Source organism: Leptodactylus fuscus, chromosome 11, assembly GCF_031893055.1.
Source record: "Leptodactylus fuscus isolate aLepFus1 chromosome 11, aLepFus1.hap2, whole genome shotgun sequence".
Taxonomy (NCBI): Eukaryota; Metazoa; Chordata; class Amphibia; order Anura; family Leptodactylidae; genus Leptodactylus; species Leptodactylus fuscus.
The window spans coordinates 12845202-12872545 of record NC_134275.1 but is presented as its reverse complement, the minus strand read 5'-3'; the positions used below and the strand labels follow the sequence as shown (position 1 = coordinate 12872545).

At 49.0% G+C, this 27344-nt stretch overlaps 2 protein-coding genes and 1 long non-coding RNA gene across 4 annotated transcripts in view; 1 reads left to right on the top strand and 2 right to left on the bottom strand.

The window, feature by feature from the left end:
- Positions 1 to 14889, top strand: part of TTLL11 (tubulin tyrosine ligase like 11) — a 29857-nt gene extending 14968 nt beyond the window's left edge. Inside the window, exons 4-9 of the mRNA XM_075259062.1 lie at positions 2844 to 3419; positions 3538 to 3633; positions 6136 to 6254; positions 9623 to 9868; positions 10567 to 10667; positions 13080 to 14889. Of these exons, the coding sequence (XP_075115163.1) occupies positions 2844 to 3419; positions 3538 to 3633; positions 6136 to 6254; positions 9623 to 9868; positions 10567 to 10667; positions 13080 to 13342 (1401 nt within the window). The 3' untranslated portion in view covers positions 13343 to 14889. The remainder of the gene's footprint in view (positions 1 to 2843; positions 3420 to 3537; positions 3634 to 6135; positions 6255 to 9622; positions 9869 to 10566; positions 10668 to 13079) is intronic.
- A 6574-nt stretch (positions 14890 to 21463) lies between these two features.
- The window catches only part of DAB2IP (DAB2 interacting protein), a 108587-nt gene continuing 102706 nt past the window's right edge, over positions 21464 to 27344 (bottom strand). The window contains exon 15 of one of the 2 annotated variants that reach the window (XM_075260699.1): positions 21464 to 22329. In XM_075260699.1, coding sequence (XP_075116800.1) covers positions 22320 to 22329 — 10 coding nt within the window. In that variant the 3' untranslated portion in view covers positions 21464 to 22319. The remainder of the gene's footprint in view (positions 22330 to 27344) is intronic. The other variant, XM_075260696.1, reaches the window with a different exon arrangement.
- Positions 23529 to 24121, bottom strand: LOC142184256 (uncharacterized). Its single transcript, XR_012711813.1, has 4 exons — positions 23808 to 24121; positions 23715 to 23770; positions 23622 to 23677; positions 23529 to 23584 (listed from the first exon to the last, which is right to left on the bottom strand). It is a non-coding gene; the product is annotated as an uncharacterized LOC142184256 (long non-coding RNA).

Below are 27344 nucleotides of genomic sequence, written 5' to 3'. Positions count from 1 at the left end.
TCCTGTGGTATCTGATCCCTCCTGACTTGGACTCACTAGATCTCTGTGGGTGTCCTGTGGTATCTGATCCCTCCTGACCCCTCCTGACCTGGACTCCACTAGATCTCTGCGGGTGTCCTGTGGTATCTGACCCCTTCAGGCCTTGACTCCACTAGATCTCTGCAGGTGTCCTGTGGTATCTGACCCCTCCAGACTTGGACTCCACTAGATCTCTGCAGGTGTCCTGTGGTATGTGACCCCTCCAGACCTGGACTCCACTAGATCTCTGCAGGTGTCCTGTGGTATGTGACCCCTCCTGACCTGGACTCCACTAGATCTCTGCAGGTGTCCTGTGGTATGTGACCCCTCCTGACCTGGACTCCACTAGATCTCTGCAGGTGTTCTGTGGCATTTGACCCCTCCTGACTTGGACTCACTAGATCTCTGTGGGTGTCCTGTGGTATCTGATCCCTCCTCATCTGGACTCCACTAGATCTCTGCAGTGTCATGTGGTATCTGACCCCTCCAGACTTGGACTCTACTAGATCTCTGCAGTGTCCTGTGGTTTCTCACCCAGATTCCAGTAGTTCTGTAAGTTTCTTGGGGTGGCCTCCATGGATCAGACTTGTTTTTTAGCACAAAAAATATACAGAGTAGAAAAGTGTCTTCTTATAAAGACAAGACAATTGGTCACAAGACAGAAGCCGCTTTATTCAAGATCATGATAACATACAAAAGGCAGGTACATAGTATCACCTATGGAAGTACATAACGGCCAGACATGATATACACTAGTGATGCACAGGATCAGTATACTAGGTATATACACTAGCGATACACAGGATCAGTAGATTAGGTATATACACTAGTGATACGCAGGATCAGTAGACTAGGTATATATACTAGTGATACGCAGGATCAGTAGACTAGGTATATATACTAGTGATACGCAGGATCAGTAGACTAGGTATATACACTAGTGATAGGCAGGATCAGTAGACAAGGTATATACACTAATGATACGCAAGATCAGTATACTAGTTATATACACTAGTGATACGCAGGATCAGTAGACTAGGTATATACACTAGTGATAGGCAGGATCAGTAGACTAGGTATATACACTAGTGATTCATACACAGGATCAGTAGACTAGTTATATACCTAGTATACTGATCCTGTGTATCACATCTTTCACTATACTCTGTATAACCCACATACACTATGTCGCATCTGTCACTATATACTCTGTATACCCCACATACACTGTTACATTTGTCACTATATACTCTGTGTACCCCACATACACTGTCACATCTCTCACTATACTCTGTATACCCCACATACACTGTCACATCTCTCACTATACTCTGTATACCCCACATACATTGTCACATCTCTCACTATACTATGTATACCCCACATACACTTTCACATCTCTCACTATATACTCTGTATACCCCACATACACTTTCACATCTCTCACTATACTATGTATACCCCACATACACTGTCACATCTATCACTATACTATGTATACCCCACATACACTGTCACATCTATCACTATACTATGTATACCCCACATACACTGTCACATCTATCACTATACTCTGTATTCCCCACATACACTGTCATATCTCTCACTATACTATGTATACCCCACATACACTGTCACATCTGTCACTATATACTATGTATATCCCACATACACTGTCACATCTATCACTATACTATGTATACCCCACATACACTGTCACATCTGTCACTATATACTATGTATACCCCACATACACTGTCACATCTATCACTATACTATGTATACCCCACATACACTGTCACATCTATCACTATACTCTGTATTCCCCACATACACTGTCACATCTCTCACTATACTATGTATACCCCACATACACTGTCACATCTGTCACTATATACTATGTATACCCCACATACACTGTCACATCTCTCACTATACTATGTATACCCCACATACACTGTCACATCTGTCACTATATACTATGTATACCCCACATACACTGTCACATCTATCACTATACTATGTATACCCCACATACACTGTCACATCTGTCACTATATACTATGTATACCCCACATACACTGTCACATCTATCACTATACTATGTATACCCCACATACACTGTCACATCTATCACTATACTCTGTATTCCCCACATACACTGTCACATCTCTCACTATACTATGTATACCCCACATACACTGTCACATCTGTCACTATATACTATGTATACCCCACATACACTGTCACATCTCTCACTATACTATGTATACCCCACATACACTGTCACATCTATCACTATACTATGTATACCCCACATACACTGTCACATCTCTCACTATACTATGTATACCCCACATACACTGTCACATCTATCACTATACTCTGTATTCCCCACATACACTGTCACATCTATCACTATACTCTGTATTCCCCACATACACTGTCACATCTCTCACTATACTATGTATACCCCACATACACTGTCACATCTGTCACTATATACTATGTATACCCCACATACACTGTCACATCTCTTACTATACTCTGTATACCCCACATACACTGTCACATCTCTCACTATACTCTGTATACCCCACATACATTGTCACATCTCTCACTATACTCTGTATACCCCACATACACTGTCACATCTATCACTATACTCTGTATACCCCACTACACTATGTCACATCTATCACTATATACTCTGCACAGCACGTATACATATTTGGCCACACGTGTACTCCGCACTATTCTATCCCTCGCTGACCACCTATTCGCAGTAACTTCATACCTTGGGTCACTTTGGACTCCTTTTGTAGGTTCACTTGGCCAGAGACGCTGACCCTTCCTATAAGCCCACTTTCATTGTGAAGCCGGATGGCGGATGCCAAGGAGATGGCATCTACCTGATTAGAGACCCTGGTGAGGTCCGTGTCATGGGCAGTATGCAGAGCCGCCCGGCGGTGGTCCAGGAGTACATCACTAAGCCCCTCCTGATAGACAAGCTGAAGTTCGACATGCGCATCTACGTCTTATTGAAGTCCATTGACCCTCTAGAGATTTACATCTCTAAGGACGGGCTGTCCCGCTTCTGCACGGAGCAGTACCAGGAGCCCAACCACAGGAACCTCCACCACGTCTACATGCATCTCACCAACTACTCCCTCAACATCCACAGCGGCAACTTCATCCACTCCAACAGTGCGCACACTGGTAGCAAGAGGACCGTGACCAGCGTCCTCTACAGGCTCCTAGCCAAAGGGGTGGACATCAAGAAGGTCTGGTCAGACATCATAGCGCTGGTCATCAAGACGGTCATGGCCCTCATTCCGGAACTGAAGGTGTATTACCAGGCAGACCTACCGCCAGGGAAGCCCAGACCCTCCTGCTTCCAGGTAGGACCCTGCAGCTAGACTTGCCAATGATGGTGGTGGTGGTCTGTACTGTTAGGGTGGGGTGAGGTTAGAGATCAGGCTCCTGCCTAACCATGACCCTTCTCTCTTCTGATCAAAGATTTTAGGGTTTGATATTCTTCTGACGAAGAACCTGCAGCCGGTGTTACTAGAGGTGAATGCCAACCCCAGCATGAAGATTGAGCATGAGCAGGAGGTGAGTCACATGACCCTCAGCGATCACATTGCATGGATAGTAGTCATACCTCATAGATAGTGGTCAGTCCTCATAGGTAATAGTGGTCATACCTTGTGGATAGTGCTCAGGCCTCATAGGTAATAGTGGTCATACCTCGTGGATAGTGGTCAGTCCTCATAGGTAATAGTGGTCATACCTCATGGATAGTGGTCAGCCCTCATAGGTAATACTGGTCATACCTGATGGATCGTGGTCAGTCCTCATAGGTAATAGTAGACATACCTGATGGATAATGGTCAGTCCTCATAGGTAATAGTGGTCATATAGGTAATATACACTCACCGGCCACTTTATTAGGCACACCTGTCCAACTGCTCGTTAACACTTAATTTCTAATCAGCCAATCACATGGCGGCAACTCAGTGCATTTAGGCATGTAGACATGGTCAAGACAATCTCCTGCAGTTCAAACCGAGCATCAGTATGGGGAAGAAAGGTGATTTGAATGCCTTTGAACGTGGCATGGTTGTTGGTGCCAGAAGGGCTGGTCTGAGTATTTCAGAAACTGCTGATCTACTGGGATTTTCACGCACAACCATCTCTAGGGTTTACAGAGAATGGTCCAAAAAAGAAAAAACATCCAGTGAGCGGCAGTTCTGTGGACGGAAATGCGTTGTTGATGCCAGAGGTCAGAGGAGAATGGCCAGACTGGTTCCAGCTGATAGAAAGGCAACAGTGACTCAAATAGCCACCCGTTACAACCAAGGTAGCCAGAAGAGCATCTCTGAACGCACACTACGTCGAACTTTGAGGCAGATGGGCTACAGCAGCAGAAGACCACACCGGGTGCCACTCCTTTCAGCTAAGAACAGGAAACTGAGGCTACAATTTGCACAAGCTCATCGAAATTGGACAATTGAAGATTGGAAAAACGTTGCCTGGTCTGATGAGTCTCGATTTCTGCTGCGACATTCGGATGGTAGGGTCAGAATTTGGCGTCAACAACATGAAAGCATGGATCCATCCTGCCTTGTATCAACGGTTCAGGCTGGTGGTGGTGGTGTCATGGTGTGGGGAATATTTTCTTGGCACTCTTTGGGCCCCTTGGTACCAATTGAGCATCGTTGCAACGCCAAAGCCTACCTGAGTATTGTTGCTGACCATGTCCATCCCTTTATGACCACAATGTACCCAACATCTGATGGCTACTTTCAGCAGGATAATGCGCCACGTCATAAAGCTGGAATCATCTCAGACTGGTTTCTTGAACATGACAATGAGTTCACTGTACTCCAATGGCCTCCACAGTCACCAGATCTCAATCCAATAGAGGAGCATCTTTGGGATGTGGTGGAACGGGAGATTCGCATCATGGATGTGCAGCCGACAAATCTGCGGCAACTGTGTGATGCCATCATGTCAATATGGACCAAAATCTCTGAGGAATGCTTCCAGCACCTTGTTGAATCTATGCCACGAAGAATTGAGGCAGTTCTGAAGGCAAAAGGGGGTCCAACCCGTTACTAGCATGGTGTACCTAATAAAGTGGCCGGTGAGTGTATATATAGTGGTCAGGCCACATAAATAATGGTGGTCATCGGATTTGAATGAGATTTGTCCCATAGATACTCTGTAACCTGGAGTAACACATAGGCTACTTTGTATCCCAGTAAATGACATGGCTTCACCACTGTTATGAATTTATGGTCACATACTATATTACACTGCTCCTGCAGCAGCTTATTTCAGGTCCCAGGTCTGTTATCTCGCTATGTAACACTCAACTAACCCTCAGTCCATTGTGTACAAGCATCTGCATATTATCTAATCTGCTCCAGGCAGTGCTGACACACTGGATAGGAAAACACCTGTAATCCACATTGGCAGTTTGCTAATATTAAACATGGCGGGAAAAAGAAAATCTAATTTGTGGCAAACAACGAGAGTGATGAAGGAGCCAGAAGTCACAGAGTTCTCCTCAAGCAGAGCTGACGGGGATCATCTGCGCCAACAACACACTCATTATATGGCATCCCAGCGAGCTGCTGCGATGCCGGAACAATCACAGGCACGGTGCGAGGAATAAGTTCAGCAGCAGGACAGCTTGAGAGCTGCCGAAACGCCAGAGCAGGCAAACCATTGACAGAAGCAATTTGCTGAATATAGGCGGATCATCGACACCAACAACACGCAGACGAAGTCACGGGCAGAGGCTAGTAATTAATAATGGTCATACCTAATGGATAGTGGTCAGGCCTCATAGATTGTTGTCAGGCCTCATAGGTAATAGTGGTCATACCTCATGGATTGTGGTCAGGCCTCATAGGTAATAGTGGTCAGGCCTCATAGATTGTGGTCAGGCCTCATAGGTAATAGTGGTCATACCTGATGGATAGATAGTGGTCAGGCCTCATAGGTAATAGTGGTCATACCTCATGAATTGTGGTCGGACTTCGTGGATAGTCAGACTGTGGATACTAGTCAGGTCTCAGAGATGATGGTTTTTGGCTTCTGCTGCAGCTTCGTCCTGGTGTCTATGAGAATGTGCCAAGCCTAGTGGATGAGGAGGTGAAGATCGCCATTATCAGGGACACGCTGCGCCTTGTGGACCCGCGAAGGAGGAGGAGTCTCCAGAATCGGTGAGTCTTTATATAGTTAAACAGGGCCGGGGGCGGCTAAATACAAGGGGCCTGCAGTAGCCAATCAGATGGCCGCACTTACACTCTAGTCACGTGACTCCTCTATGTCCACCGGGTATCCACCATACTATTCAGGGCAGCACTGCTCACCCAGTCACCCATGCGAGTGGTCCTGCCCTGCTATTGTAGGTAGGTTGTGTGCTCAGTACTTACTTGTTTAGCTCCTGGGCGGGTCCCCCATGGTGTGCCCCGGCTGGTGGGTTCACAGCTCTGGCCTTTAGTCTTCAGGTGCACCCAGGGGCCTCGGCTGCCTGAGGCAAACTATAGAAGAGGGGCCCCCACCCAAAAAAAATAAGTCCAACCTGGCTATCTCTGGTTGTGTGATGGTGCCTCCCTAATTAGGACACACCCCCTCCCGATGACAGAACAAAAAATCACCTTATTTGGCCCCCACATAGTATAAAATCCTTTTTTTTTTTTTTTTGCCCCAGCAAGATATACAACCTTTTTCTGCCCCCCATAGTATATGTTATCTTTTATTTGCCCCCCAGTATATGACCTTTTACTTATGACCCCCTACAGTATATGACCCTTTCCTTATGGCCGCCACAGTATATGACCCCTTCCTTATGGCCCCCTACAGTATATAACCCCTTCCTTATGGCCCCCACAGTATATGACCCCTTCCTTATGGCCCCCTACAGTATAACTCCTTCCTTATGGCTACTTTGTATCCCGGTAAATGACATGGCTTCACTACTGTTGTGGATTTATGGTCACATACTATATTACACTGCTCCTGCAGCAGTTTATCTCAGGTCCCAGGTCTGTTATCTCTCTATGTAACACTCAGCTAACCCTCAGTTCATTGTGTACAAGCATCTGCATATTATCTGATCTGCTCCAGGCAGTGCTGACACACTGGATGGGAAAACACCTGTAATCCACATTGGCAGTTTGCTAATATTAAACATGGCGGGAAAAAGAAAATCTAATTTGTGGCAAACAACGAGAGCGATGAAGGAGCCAGAAGTCACAGAGTTCTCCTCAGACGGAGCTGACGGGATCATCGGCGCCATCAACCCGCTCATTATATGGTGTCCCAGTGAGCTGCTGAGATGCCGGAACATTCACAGGCACAGTGCGAGGAACAAGTTCAGCGGTAGGCAAGCTTGAGCGCTGCCAAAATGCCGGAGCAGGCAAACCATCGATGGCAGCAATTTGCTGAATATAGGCGGATCATCGACGCCAACAACAATAACCCCAAATTATCAGCAAACCAAAGCCCGATAGCTGAAGCCTCAAATCGAGAGAACTCTGTGCGCCCCCGAGATTTGGTTAATTATCGCAATCAGTAGTGGAGAGAAATGTGTAATAAAAACTTGTTGCCAATTAATCTCACAAATGAGTTTTCTCTACACTCTGGTATACGGTGACAGCACCATCTCTACACTCCGGAATACGGTGACAGCGCCATCTCTACACTCCGGAATACGGTGACAGCGCCATCTCTACCCTCCGGTATATGGTGACAGCACCATCTCTACCCTTCGGTATACGGTGACAGCTCCATCTCTACTCTCCGGTATACGGTGACAGCGCCATCTCTCCTCTCCGGTATACGGTAACAATGCCATCTCTACTCTCCGGTATACGGTGACAGTGCTATCTCCACTCTCCGGTATACGGTGACAGCGCCATCTCCATTCTCCGATATACTGTGACAGCACCCTCTCTACTCTCCGGTATTCAATGACAGCAGCATCTCCACTCTCCGGTATACAGTGACAGCGCCATCTCCGCTCTCCAATATTCAGTGAGAGCGCCATCTCTACACTCCGGTATACGGTGACAGCGCCATCTCTGGTATACGGTGACAGCGCCATCTCTGGTATACGGTGACAGCGCCATCTCTACCCTCCAGTATACGGTGACAGCGCCATCTCTACCCTCCAGTATACTGTGACAGCGCCATCTCTACCCTCCGGTATACGGTGACAGCGCCATCTCTACCCTCCGGTATACAGTGATAGTGCCATCTCTACTCTCTGGTATACAGTGAGTTTGGTGACAGCTGCTGGTGCCACTCAGATTTAATCCTTTAGATTACCGCCATATCATTGGTAAATTGCTGGCTAATGCTTGTAATTACCTGCTGCAGATTGAGCCGTGTTTCTCCATTAGCTGCTTGTTCCGTGTTCAGAGCTTTTACTTCTGCACTTGCTCGATTGTTTCCTCAATCCACCATCACCAATGTTACCCTCCTGGGACCCTCATAGCGTATGAATATTATACCGCCATCAAGTCATCCATCATTTTCTAACCTTTCCTCAGATCCTCTGACATTTGCTGCTCTGTAGCCTTGCTCAGCTGCCATGCAGTCACCCACCGCGAGTGCCCATAATCTGCTCATCCACCGCGAGTGCCCGTAATCTGCTCATCCACCGCGAGTGCCCGTAATCTGCTCATCCACCAAGTCTCCTGCAAACATCGAGAGAGAATTCATAGGTGGAATATGCAAATTGTGCTGTGAGTGTCAGGGGCGGACCATGTTACATGTCCTCTCCACTGTACTCACGTGTTCAATGTATACTGTGCGGGTATGTCTATGAATAAAGTATACGCTCTGCTGCCTTCTGGTGGACGACTGGACAGGAGTAGGGGACCAAGGGTCCGTTATGGAAAAACTGCACTCTCTGGTGTGTAGAAGAGGATGATAGACCAGGGTCTAAACTCAAACAATTTATCAACTTTCTGGTTCTCCGAGGCGGATTGTCCTTCATACTGAGCCGGAACATTGTGTTGTGAGTGCCCAGTGACCTGACAACATGCTTTTCTTCTTTGCACTTGAGAAAGGGCCATTGTGAGGCCCGAAACGCGTCGTGCTGTGCATTATCCAATAAATTGTTTGAGTTTAGAACCTGATCTATCATCGTCTTCTACACACCAGTGAGTGCGGTTTTTCCATAATGGACCCTTGGTCCCCTACTCCTGTCCATTACTCCCCTGGTCCATCCGGTGACGGATTGAACTGCTGCCACTCTCACCCAATACACTTTTCAAGTGTTGTGACTGCTCACAACCCTGCAAGGTGAGAGGCCATCTGGTGACAACTATATCAACATTTATTTGTTTCAAATCCAATTACCAATCTCAATACTGCGCTTAGTGCCCTTTGTTTTTATCTTCTGGTGGAGGACGTCATGTGGTGGAATGGGGCAGTGGGGCGCTGTGTACCAGCCTGTACTAAGATGCTGCAGATCTGGAGAGTGAATGGGGGGTGTGGGGAGCGCCGGGTGGCGTTTTCTTATGGATGGATCCTCAACTGGTCCTTACCCGACTCCTAAGATTTTGGTGTTTTCCCTCAGGTCTCCCTCTTCTGACAGAATGGCGGACATCCACCCAGAATCTCCAGACACTGGTGACCCCGAGACTAGCAAGAGCCCGGACAAGAGTAACCTGCCTGCAATGTGCCTGAAGCAAGTGTACCCAAAATACGCCAAGCAATTCAGTCGCTTCCGAATCCTGGAACAAATCGCCACCCTGTTCATCCGATTCCTGGGAATGAAGGGATCCAAGAGGATGGGGCCAACAGGATTCCGAACCTTTATAAGGTGGGTAGGCAGAGGATCGATCTGATCATGTGAAGCCCCCACAGAACCGCGTGTAGTGATCTCCAGGACAGGACTGCGGTATAATACAGCACCAGCGGTGAAATATACTGTGTGTAGTGATCTCCAGGGCAGGACTGCGGTATAATACAGCACCGTCCGAGTAATATACTGTGTGTAGTGATCTCCAGGACACCACCACATCACACATTAACACACCGCCCTGTCACATTAATACAACGCCACGTCACACACTGGTGTAACTGGTGTAATGTATTGTATAGACTGTGTGTAGTGATCTCCAGGACACCATCACATCACACATCATTGTGGCAGTGTGTTGGTGTGTAATGTAGCAGTGTGTTACGTGGCGGTGTGTCATGTAGCAGTGTGTGACGTGGCGGCTTGTGAATACATTTATGTTAATTCTCGATGCATCTTCTCTCATGGGAAGACTATATATACCCCCTGTGCCGGCCACCTCCCTTCATATATAGAGCATTCGGTGCTGCATGGCACGCAGCAAGGTTCCAAGGCTCCTGTCTACTTCAGCATGGAGTCAGGGAAGGGGTGTCAGAGGGCAGAATTTGCAGTGCTAGATTTATGAATTTTCTGCACTCTGTGTCTCTGTTGCTGGTGAATGTGAGGGACGAGGCGACTTGTTACTGTGATATCACCGGACGGTTCTCTCTGGTCTGCAGGAGCTGTAAGCTGAGTGGCAGCGGCTTCTCCATGGCGGCCGGCGACATCCTCTACATTGATATAACGCGGCGATGTAGCAGCCTGGAGCAGCGAGAGTCAGGTAATATGTCACACCCTGACTGGCCATAGCGCTCATGCCATTTGTGTGCAGGAAGATGCTACCTGTCCATGCACCTATCTATATACCTGTCCACACACCTATCTATATCTGTCCACACACCTGTCCACATACCTGTCCGCACACCTATCTATTTACCTGTCTACATACCTGCCCATACACCTGTTCACATATCTATCTATATACCTGTCTGTATACCTGTCCACATACATATATGGACAAAATGATTGGTCCCCTCGTTTCTTGAAAGAAAACCCCCACAATGGTCCCAGAAATCACCGGAATCTGACACAAGAAATAAATAAAATTTATATAAAAATGACGAAATAAAAGTCAGACTTTGCTTTTCAGTACCTGATGACACGGCCTGGACAGAAATGATGGGACCCTGAAAATAATGTGACCAAAGGGACCTTATACATCTTGGGGTGTCCCCTAATTATCAGCACAGGTCCCTACAATCCTGTAATCAGTCAGTGGCCTGTATATAGGGTACAGATACTCCCTGTGCTGCTTGGGGACATGGTGTGGACCACACTGAACATGGACCAGAGGAGGCCAAGGAAAGAGATGTCTCAGGAGCTTTGAAAGACAATTCTAGAGCAGCCTGTTACAGGTGAAGGTTATAAGACGTCTCCGAGCAGCTTGATGTTCCGGTAACTACAGTCGCACAAATTATTCAGATCCCGGGGACTGTCGCCAACCTTCCTGGACGTGGCCGCAGAAGGAAAGCTAAGGACAAAGAGACAGATAATACGAAGGTAAGAAAAGAGCCCGAAAAACTTCTACAAAGATTAAAGGCGAACTTCAGGCTCCAGAAACATCAGCGTCAGATCGCACCGTCAGTCCTTGTGTGAGCCAAAGTGGACGTCATGGGAGAGGACCAAGGAGGAAAACAAGTCATAAAAAAAGCCATACTGGAATTTACCAAACTCCATGCTGACAGGCCACAAAGCTTCTGGGGAATGTCCTATGGCCAGAGGAGACTTTTTGGCCGGGCACATCAGCTCTATGATCACAGACGGAGACATGAAGCCCATCCTGAGAAGAAGACTGTCCCTACTGTGACACATGGAGGAGGCTCTGTTATGTTCTGGGGGGGCTTTGCTGCATCTGGCACAGGGGGTCTTGAATCTGTGCAGGACCCAATGAAATCTCAAGACTATCAAAGGATTCTAGTGGGAAATGTGCTGCCCAGTGTCAGAAAGCTTGGTCTCAGTCTCAGGTCCTGGGTCTTGTAACAGGATAATGACCCAAAACACACAGCTAAACCCCCAAGAATGGCCAAGATGAGAACATTGGACTATTCTGAAGTGGCTTCTATGGGCCCGCACCTAAATCCTATGGAAGGAGCTGACACATGCTGTCTGGAGAAGACTTATATTATATACTGCATAGTAGACTGTATCTGTATACTACACAGACCTGTATTATATAATGTACAGTAGACTGCCTCTATATAAGAGAAGATCCTTTAATAGTCCTACAGTGGGGAAATTTCAGTATGTTACAGCAGCAAAGTAATACAGATACAGGATAATACACAGTAATATATTACAGACATAGACACACATAAGCTGAGAAGAGAAGATATACTAGGAGTCCATAGCAGCTAAGAAACAGAAGAAGAAAGAAGGAAGACTTCATAATCATAGTCATTAGTTCTCTGTGCGGAGTCTTCGCTTGGTCTGATGTAGATTATACAGCCTGACCGTTGTTGGGAGGAAGGATCTCCAATAACGCCTTCTCACACTTGGGGTGAAGCAGACGGTCACTTACAGTGGTGCTAAGTGCCATCAAGGTCTCATACATGGGGTGGGATTTGTTCTTCCACATGGAGCTCACCATGGACAATATCCTTCTGTCACCCACCACCTGTACTGGGTCCAGGAGGCTCCCCAGGACAGAGCTGGCCCTTCTAACCAGCCTGTCAAGTCTATTTCTATACTGTACAGACCTGTAGTATATACTGTACAATAGATTGTCTCTATATACTACACAGACTTGTATTATATACTGTGCGGTAGACTGTCTCTATATACTGCACAGACCTGTAGTATATACTGTATGGTAGACTCTCTATATACTGCACAGACCTGTATTATATACTGTATGGTAGACTGCCTCTATATACTACAGATATGTATTATATATGGTACAGTAGAATGCCTCTAAATACTACACAGACCTGTATTATATACTGTACAGTAGACTGCCTCTATATACTACACAGACCTGTATTATATACTGTACAGTAGACTGCCACTATATACTACACAGACCTGTATTATATACTGTACAGTAGAATGTCTCTATATATAACACAGACCTGAATTATATACGGTACAGTAGACTGTCTCTCCATACCATTATCTGCTGTCTCTTTTGTTGCAGGGATGTCTCTTCAGGCATTCTTTGAGGCTTTCTTCCACTTGGCGCGGAGACGATATAAAGGGTTCGCACTTCATGAGCAGGTGCAATCTCTTGTGGAGTTCTGTGAGAGTCAGCAGGACTCTGTGCATGAGAAGAGACTGCAGCACAGCAGAGCTAGGACAGGTGCACTCGCTCCGCTCCGCCATGTGACATCTCATACTCCGCTCTTGCACCGCTCCAGCGTTTCCTGCAGACTCACAGATTACAAGCTGCAGCATTCCTGAGCAGCGCCCCCTGCCTTCTGCTATAATGATCAGCACTCGGGCGTTTCTGGAGTGCAGTACCGGTGTAGCACTGTTCACACCTGGGTTTTCGAGGTGTTTTTCCTGTGTCTGAGGGTTTCTCCATCTTGTGTCTTGTACACGGTGATGTTACCAGTTTGACTTGTTATAAACAGCGATGTGGGCAGGTGTGAATGTAGACTTACCGGAGCAGTGCAGGATGGGTAAGCAGATGATGGGCGGTATTACAGCTGATGCCGTGCCTATTATCTACTCTTCTGTGAAAGGAGGAGGAGTCAGTGGAAGACACACCCATTACATGGCAGGCTCCTGGATCATGAGACAGATGACATATATGTAACTGGAGGACACATGACTTGGTAGCAGAATTGTGACTGCAGTTCTGAAGGGGACTGGTGTATTAGTTTTCAGAGTCTGGCCTCCATGTGTCCCATTTGCCTCTGTTCACATCTGCATTGTTCAGTGACTGTTTTTACAGAGCAGAAGCCTTGATGTTGGAATAGAATCCATTACAAGATGGCGTATCCACCTACAGTGTGTCTACCTACATCTTATCCACCTACAGCATATCCTCCTACATCGTATCCACCTATAGCATATCCTCCTACAGCGTGTCCATCTACATCGTATCCACCTATAGCATATCCTCCTACAGCGTGTCCACCTACAGCATATCCTCCTACATCGTATCCACCTATAGCATATCCTCCTACAGCGTGTCCATCTACATCGTATCCACCTATAGCATATCCTCCTACAGCGTGTCCACCTACAGCATATCCTCCTACATCGTATCCACCTATAGCATATCCTCCTATAGCGTGTCCACCTACAGCATATCCTCCTACATCGTATCCACCTATAGCATATCCTCCTACAGCGTGTCCACCTACAGCATATCCTCCTACATCGTATCCACCTATAGCATATCCTCCTACAGCGTGTCCACCTACAGCGTATCCACCTACAGCGTATCCACCTACAGCATATCCTCCTACAGCGTGTCCACCTGCAGCGTATCTACCTACATCTTATCCACCTTCAGCGTATCCACCTACAGCATGTAAACAAATGGACCGTAAACAAAAGGACTGGCACACAGATTCGTTCGGGAGTCTCTTTTGAAGGGACTGCGCTCTCACCATGACAGTTAACGGCTTTATTAACAGAAAAACTTGAACACAACGCGTTTCGGGCGTTATAAACCGCCCTTCCTCAGGTGTAACATTTCTCCGCCGCTGGGTCCGATGCCTCACGCATTGTGTTCAAGTTTTTCTGTTAATATAGCCGTTAACTCAAGTTTCCTGGTGGGAGCGCAAGTGCCTTTAAAAGAGACGAATGTGCCGAGAGGTGATTGGAACTCTGCAGCTTGACCCCTTCCAGGGAAAGGGACCCTCTGACCAATTTGGTCCCCATGTGTAGTGAGGAGTTGTGACTATCTTCACAACCCCACAAGGTAAGAGCCTCTCTTTTCTTTCAGCATTGTTTCCATCTTAAAGCATATCCTCCTACATCATATCCACCTACATCGAATTTACATACATCGTGTCCGCCTACATCGTATCCTCCTACAGCGTATTTACCTACAGCTTGTCTACCTACATCGTATTTACCTACATCGTATCCACCTACAGCATATCCTCCTACAGCGTGTCCACCTACAGCGTATTTACCTACAGCTTGTCCACCTACATCGTATTTACCTACATCGTATCCACCTACAGCATATCCTCCTACAGCGTGTCCACCTACAGCGTATTTACCTACAGCTTGTCTACCTACATCGTATTTACCTACATCGTATCCACCTACAGCATATCCTCCTACAGCGTGTCCTCCTACAGCGTATTTACCTACAGCTTGTCCACCTACATCGTATTTACCTACAGCTTGTCCACCTACATCGTATTTACCTACATCGTATCCACCTACAGCATATCCTCCTACAGCATATCCTCCTACAGCATATCCTCCTACAGCATATCTAAATTGTTGGACAGTCTTTGATTTTCTTGCAACTTTTATGCATTGCTAATTTTGTAATAACTTTATGAACACATTTTGCCTCTTGTCTGGTGCTTCTTGTGTGCAGGGGGGGAGGGGTCGGGGCTATGGGGTTTGTGCTGTGGGGTCTATGCGGCAGGGTCAGGGGTGTGGAATCAGTGCGTGCTGCGGAGTCTTTGCTGTGGGGTGAGTGGGTTAAGGTTGAAGCTGCAGGGTGTTTGCTGTGGGGTCTGTGCTACGGGATCTGTGCTGTGTTGCGGGGTCAGTGCAGCAGGGTTTAAGCTGTGGGGTCTGCACTGCGGGTTTTTTGCAGTAAAGAATCCCCCTGAACACAGCTCATGATAAAAAATAAATAAATAAATTTAGTACTCACTGTAAATCCATTTCTCGTATTGACTGGGGGACACAGTACTATGGGGTATAGACCCAGCCACTAGGAGGCGACACTAAGAGATCGAAAGCCAATGGCTCTGCCTCACGGTTTATACCCGCACAGACAATATATACCGCAGCAGAATAGAGACCAAAGAAAAAGGACAAAAAGGAACAAACAACCACCAAGTCCTGAACTTGGGGAGAACCAAACCCTGGACAAAAAAAGCTATAAGGAAAGGGAGAGGTCTGTGTCCCCCCAGTGAATACGACAAGAAATGGATTTTATGGTGAGGACAAAAAATCCCATTTTCTCGCTCATTTCACAGGAGGCAGCACCATGAGACATCCTACAGCAGTCCCCAAGGGAGGGGAGAACAGACAGCCATGCCAGCAACCTAGCGCACAGCTGCCTGCAGAACAGTACCACCCAAACTGGCATCAGCAGAGGGCACAGAATGGATCTGGTAAAACTTCGTGGAAGTGTGAATGGAAGCCCAGATGGCAGCCTTATAGACCTGGGCGGCAGAAGCCTCAATGCTTACCCTAACCTGATAGGCTTCCTTAATGGCAAATCGAATCCATCTAGAAATGGAGGCCTTGGAAGCAGTCAGGACCCTGCAAGGGCCCTCTGGGAGCACAAACAAAGTGTCTTAGTGGCAGAAGGGTCAGTGAGTGATAAGTAGACCCGAACCACCCAGACAACAATGAGGATTCTTAGTATCAGGACAAAAGGATGGAAAGATTATGTCCTCATTAATGTGAAAGGAAGACACCACCTGAGGCAGAAAAGATGGAGGAGGATGAAGGACAATCTTGTCCCTGTGGAGAGCCAGAAAAGGAGACTGCTGAGAAAGGGCAGCAAGCTCGGAGACCCTGCGAATGGAAGTAATAGCCACCAGGAAGGTGACCTTCCAAGACAGAAGGCGAAGAGAAAACTCCCTCAGAGGCTCGAAGGGGGGAGGCCAAAGCACCTCAAGGATGAGGTTAAGATCCCAAGGATCCACAGGCGGCCATTAAGGAGGGATGCAGTGCGCCACACCCTGGAGGAAGGTCTTCACCCGAGGACAGAAAGCCAGGGTCTTCTGGAAGAGAATAGAAAAGGCAAAGACCAGACTAAAGGAAAGCCAGGACCCTGGGAAGAGAGGAGAGCAGATGACAATTGCCACCTTCACACCAGCAGACATAAGCCTTCCACATGCGATGGTAGATCTTGGCCAACATAGTCTGGATGGCAGGCTCAGAAAAACCATGACACCTCAGAACCTTGGCTTCAACAGCCACGCCGTTAAACGCAGCTGATGTAAGGTGGGGTGGAATAACGGCCCTTGAGAAAGAAGGTTCACCCGCAGAGGAAGATTCCAAGGAGCGTCCGCCAACAGTAACATAAGGACCGCGTAGCAGGCCCGGTGAGGCCACTAAGATGGCTGAAACCCCCTCGGTTTTGAGTGTCTTGAAGACCTGTGGGGGAAGAGGAGGAAACAGGTAGAGAAGGCAAAAGTCTGACCTGGGAATCACGAATGCATCGACTTCGAGCGCTTGAGGGACCCGGGATCTGGCCACATAGAGGGGACATTGTAGTTCATGCGGGAGGTGAAGAGGTAAACGTTGGGAGAGCCCCACCGGGAGCACAGTTGTAGGAAGATTTCCTGATGAAGGGACCACCCAGGTCGAGACTTTCTTGACTTATGTAATCCTCCGTCCCGTTGTCCACGTCTGGAATGTGGACTGCCGAAAGAGCAGGGAAATAAAGTTCTGCCCACCTGAAAGAGTGAAAGGCCTCCAGAAAAGCTTCTGGTGAGGCCCTGGTGGTTCAGGTAAGTGACAGCAATGGAGTTGTCGGACTGGACGCCCCTGGAGGAGAGATTTCCAGTGAGATAGGGCCAGAAAGATGGCCCTCAGTTCCAGTAGGTTGATCTAGAGTGAGGATTCCTCTGTGGACCACAGGCCCTGGACGTTCAAGAGACCGATGACTGCCCCCCCCAGCGGAAAAGACTGGCGTAGGCGATAATCACCTGCTAATGGATGGGAAGAAAGGACCTGGGGAGATTAGTCATCAGAGAAGCTTCTGACGAACCCGAAGAGGCAGAAGAATCCGGCAGTCTAAGCTAGACAGGAGCCTGTCCCTGCGAGCCAGAATCACCAGCTGAAGAGGCCGCAAGTAGAACTAGGCAAAGAGAAAGTCCTTGAAGGTCGAGACATGGAGAGTTCCTCCGAAGGCAAGTCACACCGGACCGGAGGGCCAGGACCTTGGATTCCGGGAGGAGGAACTTGCTCTGGTGGGTGTCAAGAATTATGTCCAGAAATTCCATGCGCTGGGATGGCACAAGACTTTCTTTTTCTCGTTGAAGAGCCAGCCGAACCAAAAGAGGAGGTCCAAGGTGACCCGCAAGCTTGATCAGGAGGTCGTCCAGGTATGGGTTCATGGCAACTCCTATGGAACGCAGGATGGCTATGAGGGATGCCATCACCTTGGAAAAGAATCGGGGGGTGGAGGCCAGCCTATGAGGAAGAGCAACAAACTGGAAATGTCACAAATCCACTGCAAAATGAAGAAAAGGCTGATGGCCCAGCGTAAAGGGAATGTGGAGGTAAGTGAGGATGCAGATGGACGAAAGAAATTCGCCTATGTCCATGGATGCCTCCACCGACCGCAGAGACTCCATGCAAAACCTGCGGACACAGATGAACCTGTTGAGCCCCTTCAGATCCAGGACAGTCTGGAGAGAGCCGTCTTTCTTGGGAACGGTAAACAGGTTGTAGTAGTAGTTCTGGGAATGTTCAGAAGCAGGTACAGGGACAATAACTCCCCGCTGCTGGAGGTTGGAGAATGCCTGGAGGAAAGCGGCTGCTCGAGGAGGAGGGGGGAAGGAAGGTAAAGTGGACAGAAAAAATCTTCCGTCTGGGAGGGAGGAAAACTCTATGGAGTAGCCATTCAATACCACCCCCCGGATCCAGGCGTCGTTGACCATAGCAGGCCAGATCTACCGGAGGGAGCGCAGATGACCCCTCTACTCGAGAGGTCCTGAGTGGGGGTAATCCTTCATGCTCAGGAGGACTTAGCGGCAGAAGGCCTGGAGGGCTTGGAGCGGGGCTGTCAGGGAGGTCTGGGACTGAAAAAGGGCTTCTTGGAGCGGGAGTCCTGGGGAGGTTGACCTCCGAAGCAAGAGGTAGAGCCCCGAAACAAAAGTGCTGCAACTAGCCAGAAGGAGATGGCTGGCACTTGAGATGCGTCTGGGGGAGAAGGGAACATTTACCCCCTCTGGCCTCAGAGATGAACTTCACTAAGCCTTTGTCAAAAAGCCTGTATGTCCTGGGACAAGGGAAGGACAACAACTGCCTTGGAGGTGGGCTCAGCACTCCAGGATCGAATCCACACCATGCGATGGATAGCCACCGCTTTGGTAGCAGCCTTGGCAGAACGAGGAGCCGCTTCAAGGGAGGCATCACACAGATACTTGGAAGCATTCAGGATCTGATCCACCAGTACATGGCTTTCCTGAAGCCTCATCAGAGAGTCCTGCCTGGAGTTGTTTGGCCCAGGAAATGCAAGCCTTGCTGACCTAAAAGACAAAAGGAGGGGCGCAGATAAAATCCGCCTCAGTGAGAGAGTCCACCCTCTTGTCCGAGGGATCACCGAGAGAGGTGGAGTCCATCAGTGGCAGAAGTTATCCCAGGGTCAACTGCAGGAGGTTCAGCCCACTTGGAGACGCACTGCTCAGGGAAGGGAAAAAAGAACGTCCGACTTCCTAGTAGAAGACAGAGGGTGGTCAGGGTGAAGCCATTGTTCCTTCAGGATGTGGTCAAATGCCCTGTAATTGTGGAAGACCAGAGGCGGCCGGTGGCTGTGGTGGAAGGAGATGTTCTCTTGAGCAGCAACATCAGGGTCCTCGGATATCTGAAGAGTGTCTCAGACCACACGGATGTCAAGCCAAGAGATTTCGTTCTCCAAGTGTCGCCTCCTAGTGGCCAAGGCAATACCCTCCGTGCTGTGTCCCCCAGTGAAATAAGCAAGAAAGTAGAAAGATCTGCCTGCAAAAACTGCAATGTGAACATCTCCTAAGGGCGCATGCACACGGTGCATTTACTGGAGCTCCCTAATATCACAGGCCCCTGAAGCTTATTTTTCTGCAGTTTTCTTGCACTCTCAGGCCTTGTTCAGACTGTGGATCACAGGCGAGGCAGACATACACACTCCCACTGCTGAGCGGCATCACCCTGGCCCGTGGACCGCCTACCCGGCAGCCATTTTGAATGGTTTAACTAGGTGAAATCTCTTGTCCAATAGAAAAGTGTCCAATAGAAAAGTGTCTAATAGAAAAGTGTCTAATGTGCATCATTTCTCAGAAGCCATTGCTGGAACTCTCCTTGAGTTTGTCAGATGGCGGTACGTACTGGGCGGCCTCGAGCAGGAGGGGCCCTAACACTGGGCCAACATTACACCCAGTGCACGGAAAAAGTAGGCCCAAACCAAAAGCCCAACCAAAGAGAATGCACCCCCGACCAAGTGGGAATCTCTGCAAATCAGAAGGGTTAAAGGTCTAGCTATTAAAATGTTATTACAGGGGCGGAGCCAATCACTATTAAACATCAGAATGGGCCTCTCCTTAAAGGGGCACGTCACTTACTTGGAGACTCTTTAATGAGGTCTGAACTTGAACAAATCCAACAGTTTTAAGACTTACTAATTAGGCAGAACCACAATGGCCGCACCAACATCACACCAGCCGCCAGGGGGCACCGCCGCACCATCACACTAGCTGCCAGGAGGCACCGCCGCACCAACATCATACCAGCTGCCAGGGCTACCCGACGCACCAACATCACACCAGCCGCCAGGGGGAACCGATACACCAACATCACACCAGCCGCCAGGGGGAACCGACGCATCAGCATCACTTTGACCAACACAGCAATCCAATGCCACCCTAAATCATCACCACGGTCAAAGGTAACTTCAGAGGAATGTCTACTTAACCTAAGGAAAAATAGACACAATGCATCATGGGATATTAATGCAAATAATGCATACCTAATAATACCTGCGTGTTACTTCCCCCGCCTCCTCTACCCTGTGTGTTACCCCCCACCTCCTCTCCTACCCTGCGTGTTACCCCCACCTCCTCTCCTACCCTGGGTGTTACCCCCCACTCCTCCCCTCCCTGCACAGTGACCTCAATGTCATCACCAGGAGGATTACAATGACAGATAACACCTATATATACAGATAGCACAGGATCACAATAGGTGATGTTACAGCACCCCTCCTCCCCTCCCTGCACATAACACTTATTCATAGGTAACATAAGATCCATAAGTTGCCGTAGGGGGAGGACACAACTGATGTTCTCCAATCTTTTCCCTCTATACTCTTCCATCAAAGCCAATAGTTGATGTCACAGAACACCCCCTCCCCGTTCCGTGCACATCACACAACATGCCCAGGACACTCCCCCATAGAAGTTAGTGAACATCTTCAGGCTGTTGTGTTCATGGTCCATGTGACTGTTCTACAGCAGCAGCTGAGGCAAGATGGCTGCCGCCATCAGAGCTATGGCGGCAGCAGCAACACAGTCGCCTATGTAAAGCAGATGTACAGACTCTACAGCCGTAATATGGCAGCGCCAGATGTCCCTCCACCCCCACAGCCTTGGCCCCCAAACATCAAAGGACACGCCCACTTTATCAGAGAAATCTTTATTGTCTCTAATGAGTTGTGTGATGATGAGGATTGTGGGAGGAGCTTCTTCCGGGCCCCACAGTAGTTCTATATGCATAGCATACATGTAATATACACAGCAGGATATATGACCCATGAGTAGTATACAGATGACACTGTCCTCGCTGCTTTATATGGAAGTTATTGCACCTGCTGCCGCCACATAAGTACTGCAGCTCCCTGCTTAGCAATGCGGTGACCGCCCATCACAACCACGTGCGGAAACCTTCAGGTGCTGGCTCCAGGAAGCTGCAGGATCTAGCAGAGGGCCCAGGAGCTGACACGGAATTGTCCAGCAGAAGGGGACGAGGATGGGGCCCCTGGGCAGACATAGGGGCCCCCCGGGCAGACACAGGGCCCTTCGTCTCCTGTGCAGATCAGGGACCTGACAATGTTTGCGCTGCCAGATCCTGCGGCCATCAGACAACAGACGGAAATGGTGGCGGTCACCGCGACAAAGCCACAGCAGGACGGACTAGAAAAAGACTAGAAATAAAGGGTCTCTCTGGCGGCCATGGGGCTGCGCTGCCCCTCACTCACAAATCACAATAGACAATAAAAGCCGCTTACATTCTCCCAGGGTCCGAGGGCCGAGACCCCCTGAAAGTTCTTACAGTCTATAGAGTTTCGGATGAGGTTTGTCTTCAGCTGCCAGGAATCTGTGCAGTAGTATCGGGGTCCCCGTGACCCCCATGAAGCAGCTCTGGATTACTGTACATTATACCAGTGAATAGGGTTGGTGGGTTCCATAGACCTCGCCCTACAGAGGGAGGGGCTTAGTATGGTGGATTCTGCAGGGTGAGGCTCCCGCTCCGGATTTGTCGCTGGTTTACATTCTTCAGGTTTCCCCAAATATAAAGTATTCTAAGGCAGACTGTGAAAGAAAAGAGATACCCAGAATCAGCAGCGGCGCCGCTTATCCCACATTGCACCCACTGTACAAAGCTACAATACTGAAGGGACGGGGCAGCACTGCAAGTATACACCAGAATGTGGATGTGGGGCCCCTCACGCTGTATACACCCGGCACTACAGGAGGGAGAGGGCGCCGCTCTTCCTACATCACACGCTGTATACACCCAACGGTACAGGAGGGAGAGGGCGCTGCTCATCCTACATCACACGCTGTATACACCCGACGGTACAGGAGGGAGAGGGCGCCGCTCTTCCTACATCACACGCTGTATACACCCGCAGTACAGGAGGGAGAGGGCGCTGCTCATCTTACTTCACGCTGTATACACCCGCAGTACAGGAGGCCGCTCGTCCTACATCATACGCTGTATACACTCGTAGTACAGGAGGCCGCTCGCCCTACATCACATGCTGTATACACCCGCAGTACAGGAGGCCACTCGCCCTACATCACATGCTGTATACACCCGCAGTACAGGAGGAAGAGGGCGCCACTCATCCTACATCACACGCTGTATACACCCGCAGTACAGGAGGGAGAGGGTGCCGCTTATCCTACATCACACGCTGTATACACCCGCAGTACAGGAGGGAGAGGGTGCCGCTTATCCTACATCACACGCTGTATACACCCGCAGTACAGGAGGGAGAGGGTGCCGCTTATCCTACATCACACGCTGTATACACCCGCAGTACAGGAGGGAGAGGGTGCCGCTTATCCTACATCACACGCTGTATACACCCGCAGTACAGGAGGGAGAGGGCGCTGCTCGTCTTACTTCACATGCTGTATACACCCGCAGTACAGGAGGGAGAGGGCGCTGCTCGTCTTACTTCACATGCTGTATACACCCGCAGTACAGAAGGCTGCTCGTCCTACATCATACACTGTATACACCCGCAGTACAAGAGGCCACTCGCCCTACATCACATGCTGTATACACCCGCAGTACAGGAGGCCACTCGCCCTACATCACATGCTGTATACACCCGGGAGTACAGGAAGCCGCTTGTCCTACATCACACGCTGTATACACCCGGCACTACAGGAGGGAGAGAGCACCGCTTGTCCTACATCACACGCTGTATACACCCGGCACTACAGGAGGGAGAGGGCACCGCTCGTCCAACATCACACGGTGTATACACCTGCAGTACAGGAGACCGCTTGTCCTACATCACACGCTATATACACCCGGCAGTACAGGAGGCCGCTCATCCTACACCATATGCTGTATATACCTGCAGTACAGGAGGCCGCTCTTCCTACATCACACGCTGTATACACCCGGCAGTACAGGAGGCCGCTCATCCTACATCACACGCTGTATACTCCCACAGTACAGGAGGTCGCTCGTCCTACATCACACGCTGTATACACCCGGCAGTACAGGAGGCCGCTCATCCTACATCACACGCTGTATATACCCGCAGTACAGGAGGCCGCTCGTCCTACATCACACGCTGTATACACCCGGCAGTACAGGAGGGAAAGGACGCCGCTCATCCTACATCACACGCTGTATACACCCGACAGTACAGGAGGACGGTCATCCTACCTCACACGCTGTATACACCCGGCAGTACAGGAGGCCGCTTGTCCTACATCACACGCTGTATACAACCGGCAGTACTGCACCGAGAGGGCGCCGCTTGTTTTGCAGCAGTCCTTCTCACTTGTGTCTTCTGTCCATTCGATCATGTTACTATGACCAATGTGATGTTCTGGCTGTTGTAACGTAACGCTACAGAGGGACGGAGCAGCCGGACCCCTCTCACTTATCTCAGCCCCTCTACCCTAAGGACACATTTATTGATTTAATTTCTCGCCATTCAGATGTAAGTTGGTCTTTGCCGTTTCGCTCCCTTGCCGTCACCTCGGGCAGTGCATTGTGGGAGCCGCTGATACTCTTTTCGTACACAACCTTAGTTTAGTTTTCAGGCGGACGCTCTGCACATTTGTTTCTGTTCACACTGAACTTTTTTAGGGTTTTTGAAATATTATTTTGATCCTAAAATGTTTCCTTTTTCCAGAATTGTTGCGTTGTCAGGGTTGTGGGAATGTTTTTCTCACTTTCAAAAAACCTTGTCTGAACAGCGACGAACAGGATGGAGCTTTAGATGTGACTGGAGAACATGGCATGTAATGTCCTCATATATCTCCTCTACTAGATTGTAAGCTCCTGCGGTCAGGAAGAGGTGGAAGAAGAGTAAGGGTGAGTTCACACGGGGTAAAGTGCCGCATGATGTGGCACGTTGACGCCGCGTGAGCTTTTGTGGGCCATTGATTTCAATGGGAGCCGGGATCGTGTATGCGGTGCTATTTTGCGGCCCGCAAAAGCTCACGAGGCGTCTACGTGCCACATCACGCAGCACTTTACTCCGTGTGAACTTACCCTAAGAGTCCTGACCATAGGAACTTAGATCGGAGCTGGAAAGTATGTGAACCCATCAGAATTTTCCATATCTCTACATAAATTTGACCTAAAGCTACATCAGATTAAACGTGGATAAAACAAATCAAAGAAATGAGTCTATAATATTAGATCTGGTGATTTATAGAAGAAAGTGGCTCAGTGGTCAGCACGGTGGCTCCGTGGTTAGCATATCTTGCAGCCCTGGGCTCGGTTCTCCCCATGTTTGGATTTGGGAGGAAACCCAGGTAAAGACATACTGATAGGAAATTTAGAGATTATGAGCCATATATGGGACAGTGGTGTATGGAATGTGAATAAAACAAAGGATTCCATTACTGAGAGTGGTAAAGTATGTGAACCCCTAGGACTTGCAGATCACTCAATGGGATGGCCATCAGGTGTGAGGAGGCAACAAGTTTTATGGAAGGGATCTATCAAAGTCTGATCTTCACAGCACCTTATCATGGTGAAAGCAAAGGAGGCTTCTAAGGACCTCACAAGAAGAGTTGTTGACCTTCATCAGGCTGGTTATACAACGTGTGAGGAGGTGACAGGCAGAGTGCTGGAGTCCTGCTATATCTCCCCCAGGTCTCTGACATATGTGAAGTCCAGGGCAGGTCTGAAGTAACCTCAGCACAGGGGCAGATCTGAAGTAGCCTCAGCACAGGGGCAGATCTGGAGTAGCCTCAGCACAGGGGCAGATCTGAGTAGCCTCAGCACAGGGGCAGATCTGGAGTAGCCTCAGGCACAGGGGCAGATCTGGAGTAGCCTCAGGCACAGGGGAAGATCTGGAGTAGCCTCAGACACAGGGGAAGATCTGGAGTAGCCTCAGACACAGGGGAAGATCTGGAGTAGCCTCAGGCACAGGGGAAGATCTGGAGTAGCCTCAGCACAGGGGCAGATCTGGAGTAGCCTCAGGCACAGGGGCAGATCTGGAGTAGCCTCAGGCACAGGGGCAGATCTGGAGTAGCCTCAGGCACAGGGGCAGATCTGGAGTAGCCTCAGGCACAGGGGCGGATCTGGAGGAGCAGTAGCACAGGGGTAGATCTGGAGTAGCCTCAGGCACAGGGGCAGATCTGGAGGAGCAGTAGCACAGGGGTAGATCTGGAGTAGCCTCAGGCACAGGGGCAGATCTGGAGTAGCCTCAGGCACAGAGGCAGATCTGGAGTAGCCTCAGGCACAGGGGAAGATCTGGAGTAGCCTCAGGCACAGGGGCAGATCTGGAGTAGCCTCAGGCACAGGGGCAGATCTGGAGGAGCCTCAGCACAGGGGCAGATCTGGAGTAGCCTCAGGCACAGGGGTGGATTTGGAGTAGCCTCAGGCACAGGGGCAGATCTGGAGGAGCAGTAGCACAGGGGTAGATCTGGAGGAGCCTCAGCACAGGGGCAGATCTGGAGTAGCCTCAGGCACAGGGGTGGATTTGGAGTAGCCTCAGGCACAGGGGCGGATCTGGAGGAGCAGTAGCACAGGGGTAGATCTGGAGGAGCAGTAGCACAGGGGTAGATCTGGAGGAGCAGTAGCACAGGGGTAGATCTGGAGTAGCCTCAGACACAGAGGCAGATCTGGAGTAGCCTCAGCACAGGGGCAGATCCCGGGCTCATTACTGACCACAAGCTGCAGCTCGTACATTGCAGGGCAGGTCCATGAGGTGAGAGGAGGCGCCGGGTCTGTCCTGTAACCCTGAGGCTGGTGACACTATATTGCTCCTATGTTGGTGCAGCTGGTAGTAAGCCACGTGTATAGTTAGGTTATCAGGTCTGTTAGTGGCTCAAACGAGCAGGATTTTTTCTATTTTGCTCATTTTGTGCCTGAAGTGAAGGTTTATTTACTTTCCAGGTTTTTTTTTTTTTTTTTTTTATAAATAAAGCGGTTTTTGCTGCACATTTTGTGTTCCTGTCTTGACAATTTGGGTCCGCACCACTGCTACTACCAAGCTACCTTCCCCACAAAGGATATCTACAAGCAGAGCTGAAGAGCTTGCACTCCACCAATTCAGTCAGACAGATTGTGTCAATAGAGGAAATTCATGACCATTCTTATCAGCAAAGATCACACCAAGGCCATGTAATAGTCCATGAGGTCACAAAGGAACACAAGGCGACCTCTAAGCAACTAAAAGCCTCTTACATGAGCTAATCTTCATGAATTGACCATCAGGAGGTCAGTGACCAAGGATGGTGGGGAGCCGCCTCTATAACAGCAGCAACAAGAACAACAGCAGCAGCAACTACCGAGCAACAACAACAGCAGCAACAACAACAGCAGCAACTACAACAGCAACAACAACAGCAGCAACTACAGCAGCAACAATAACAACAACAGCAGCAGCAACTACAGCAGCAACAATAACAACAGCAGCAACAACAACAGCAGCAACAAGAACAACAACAGCAGCAACTACAGCAGAAACAACAACAGCAGCAATAGCAACAACAGTCAGCAACAACAGCAGCAACAAAAACAGTAGCAACAACAGCAGCAACAGCAGTAGCAACAACAGCAGCAACATGAACAACAACAGCAGCAACAAAAACAGCAGCAACAACAGCAACGACAG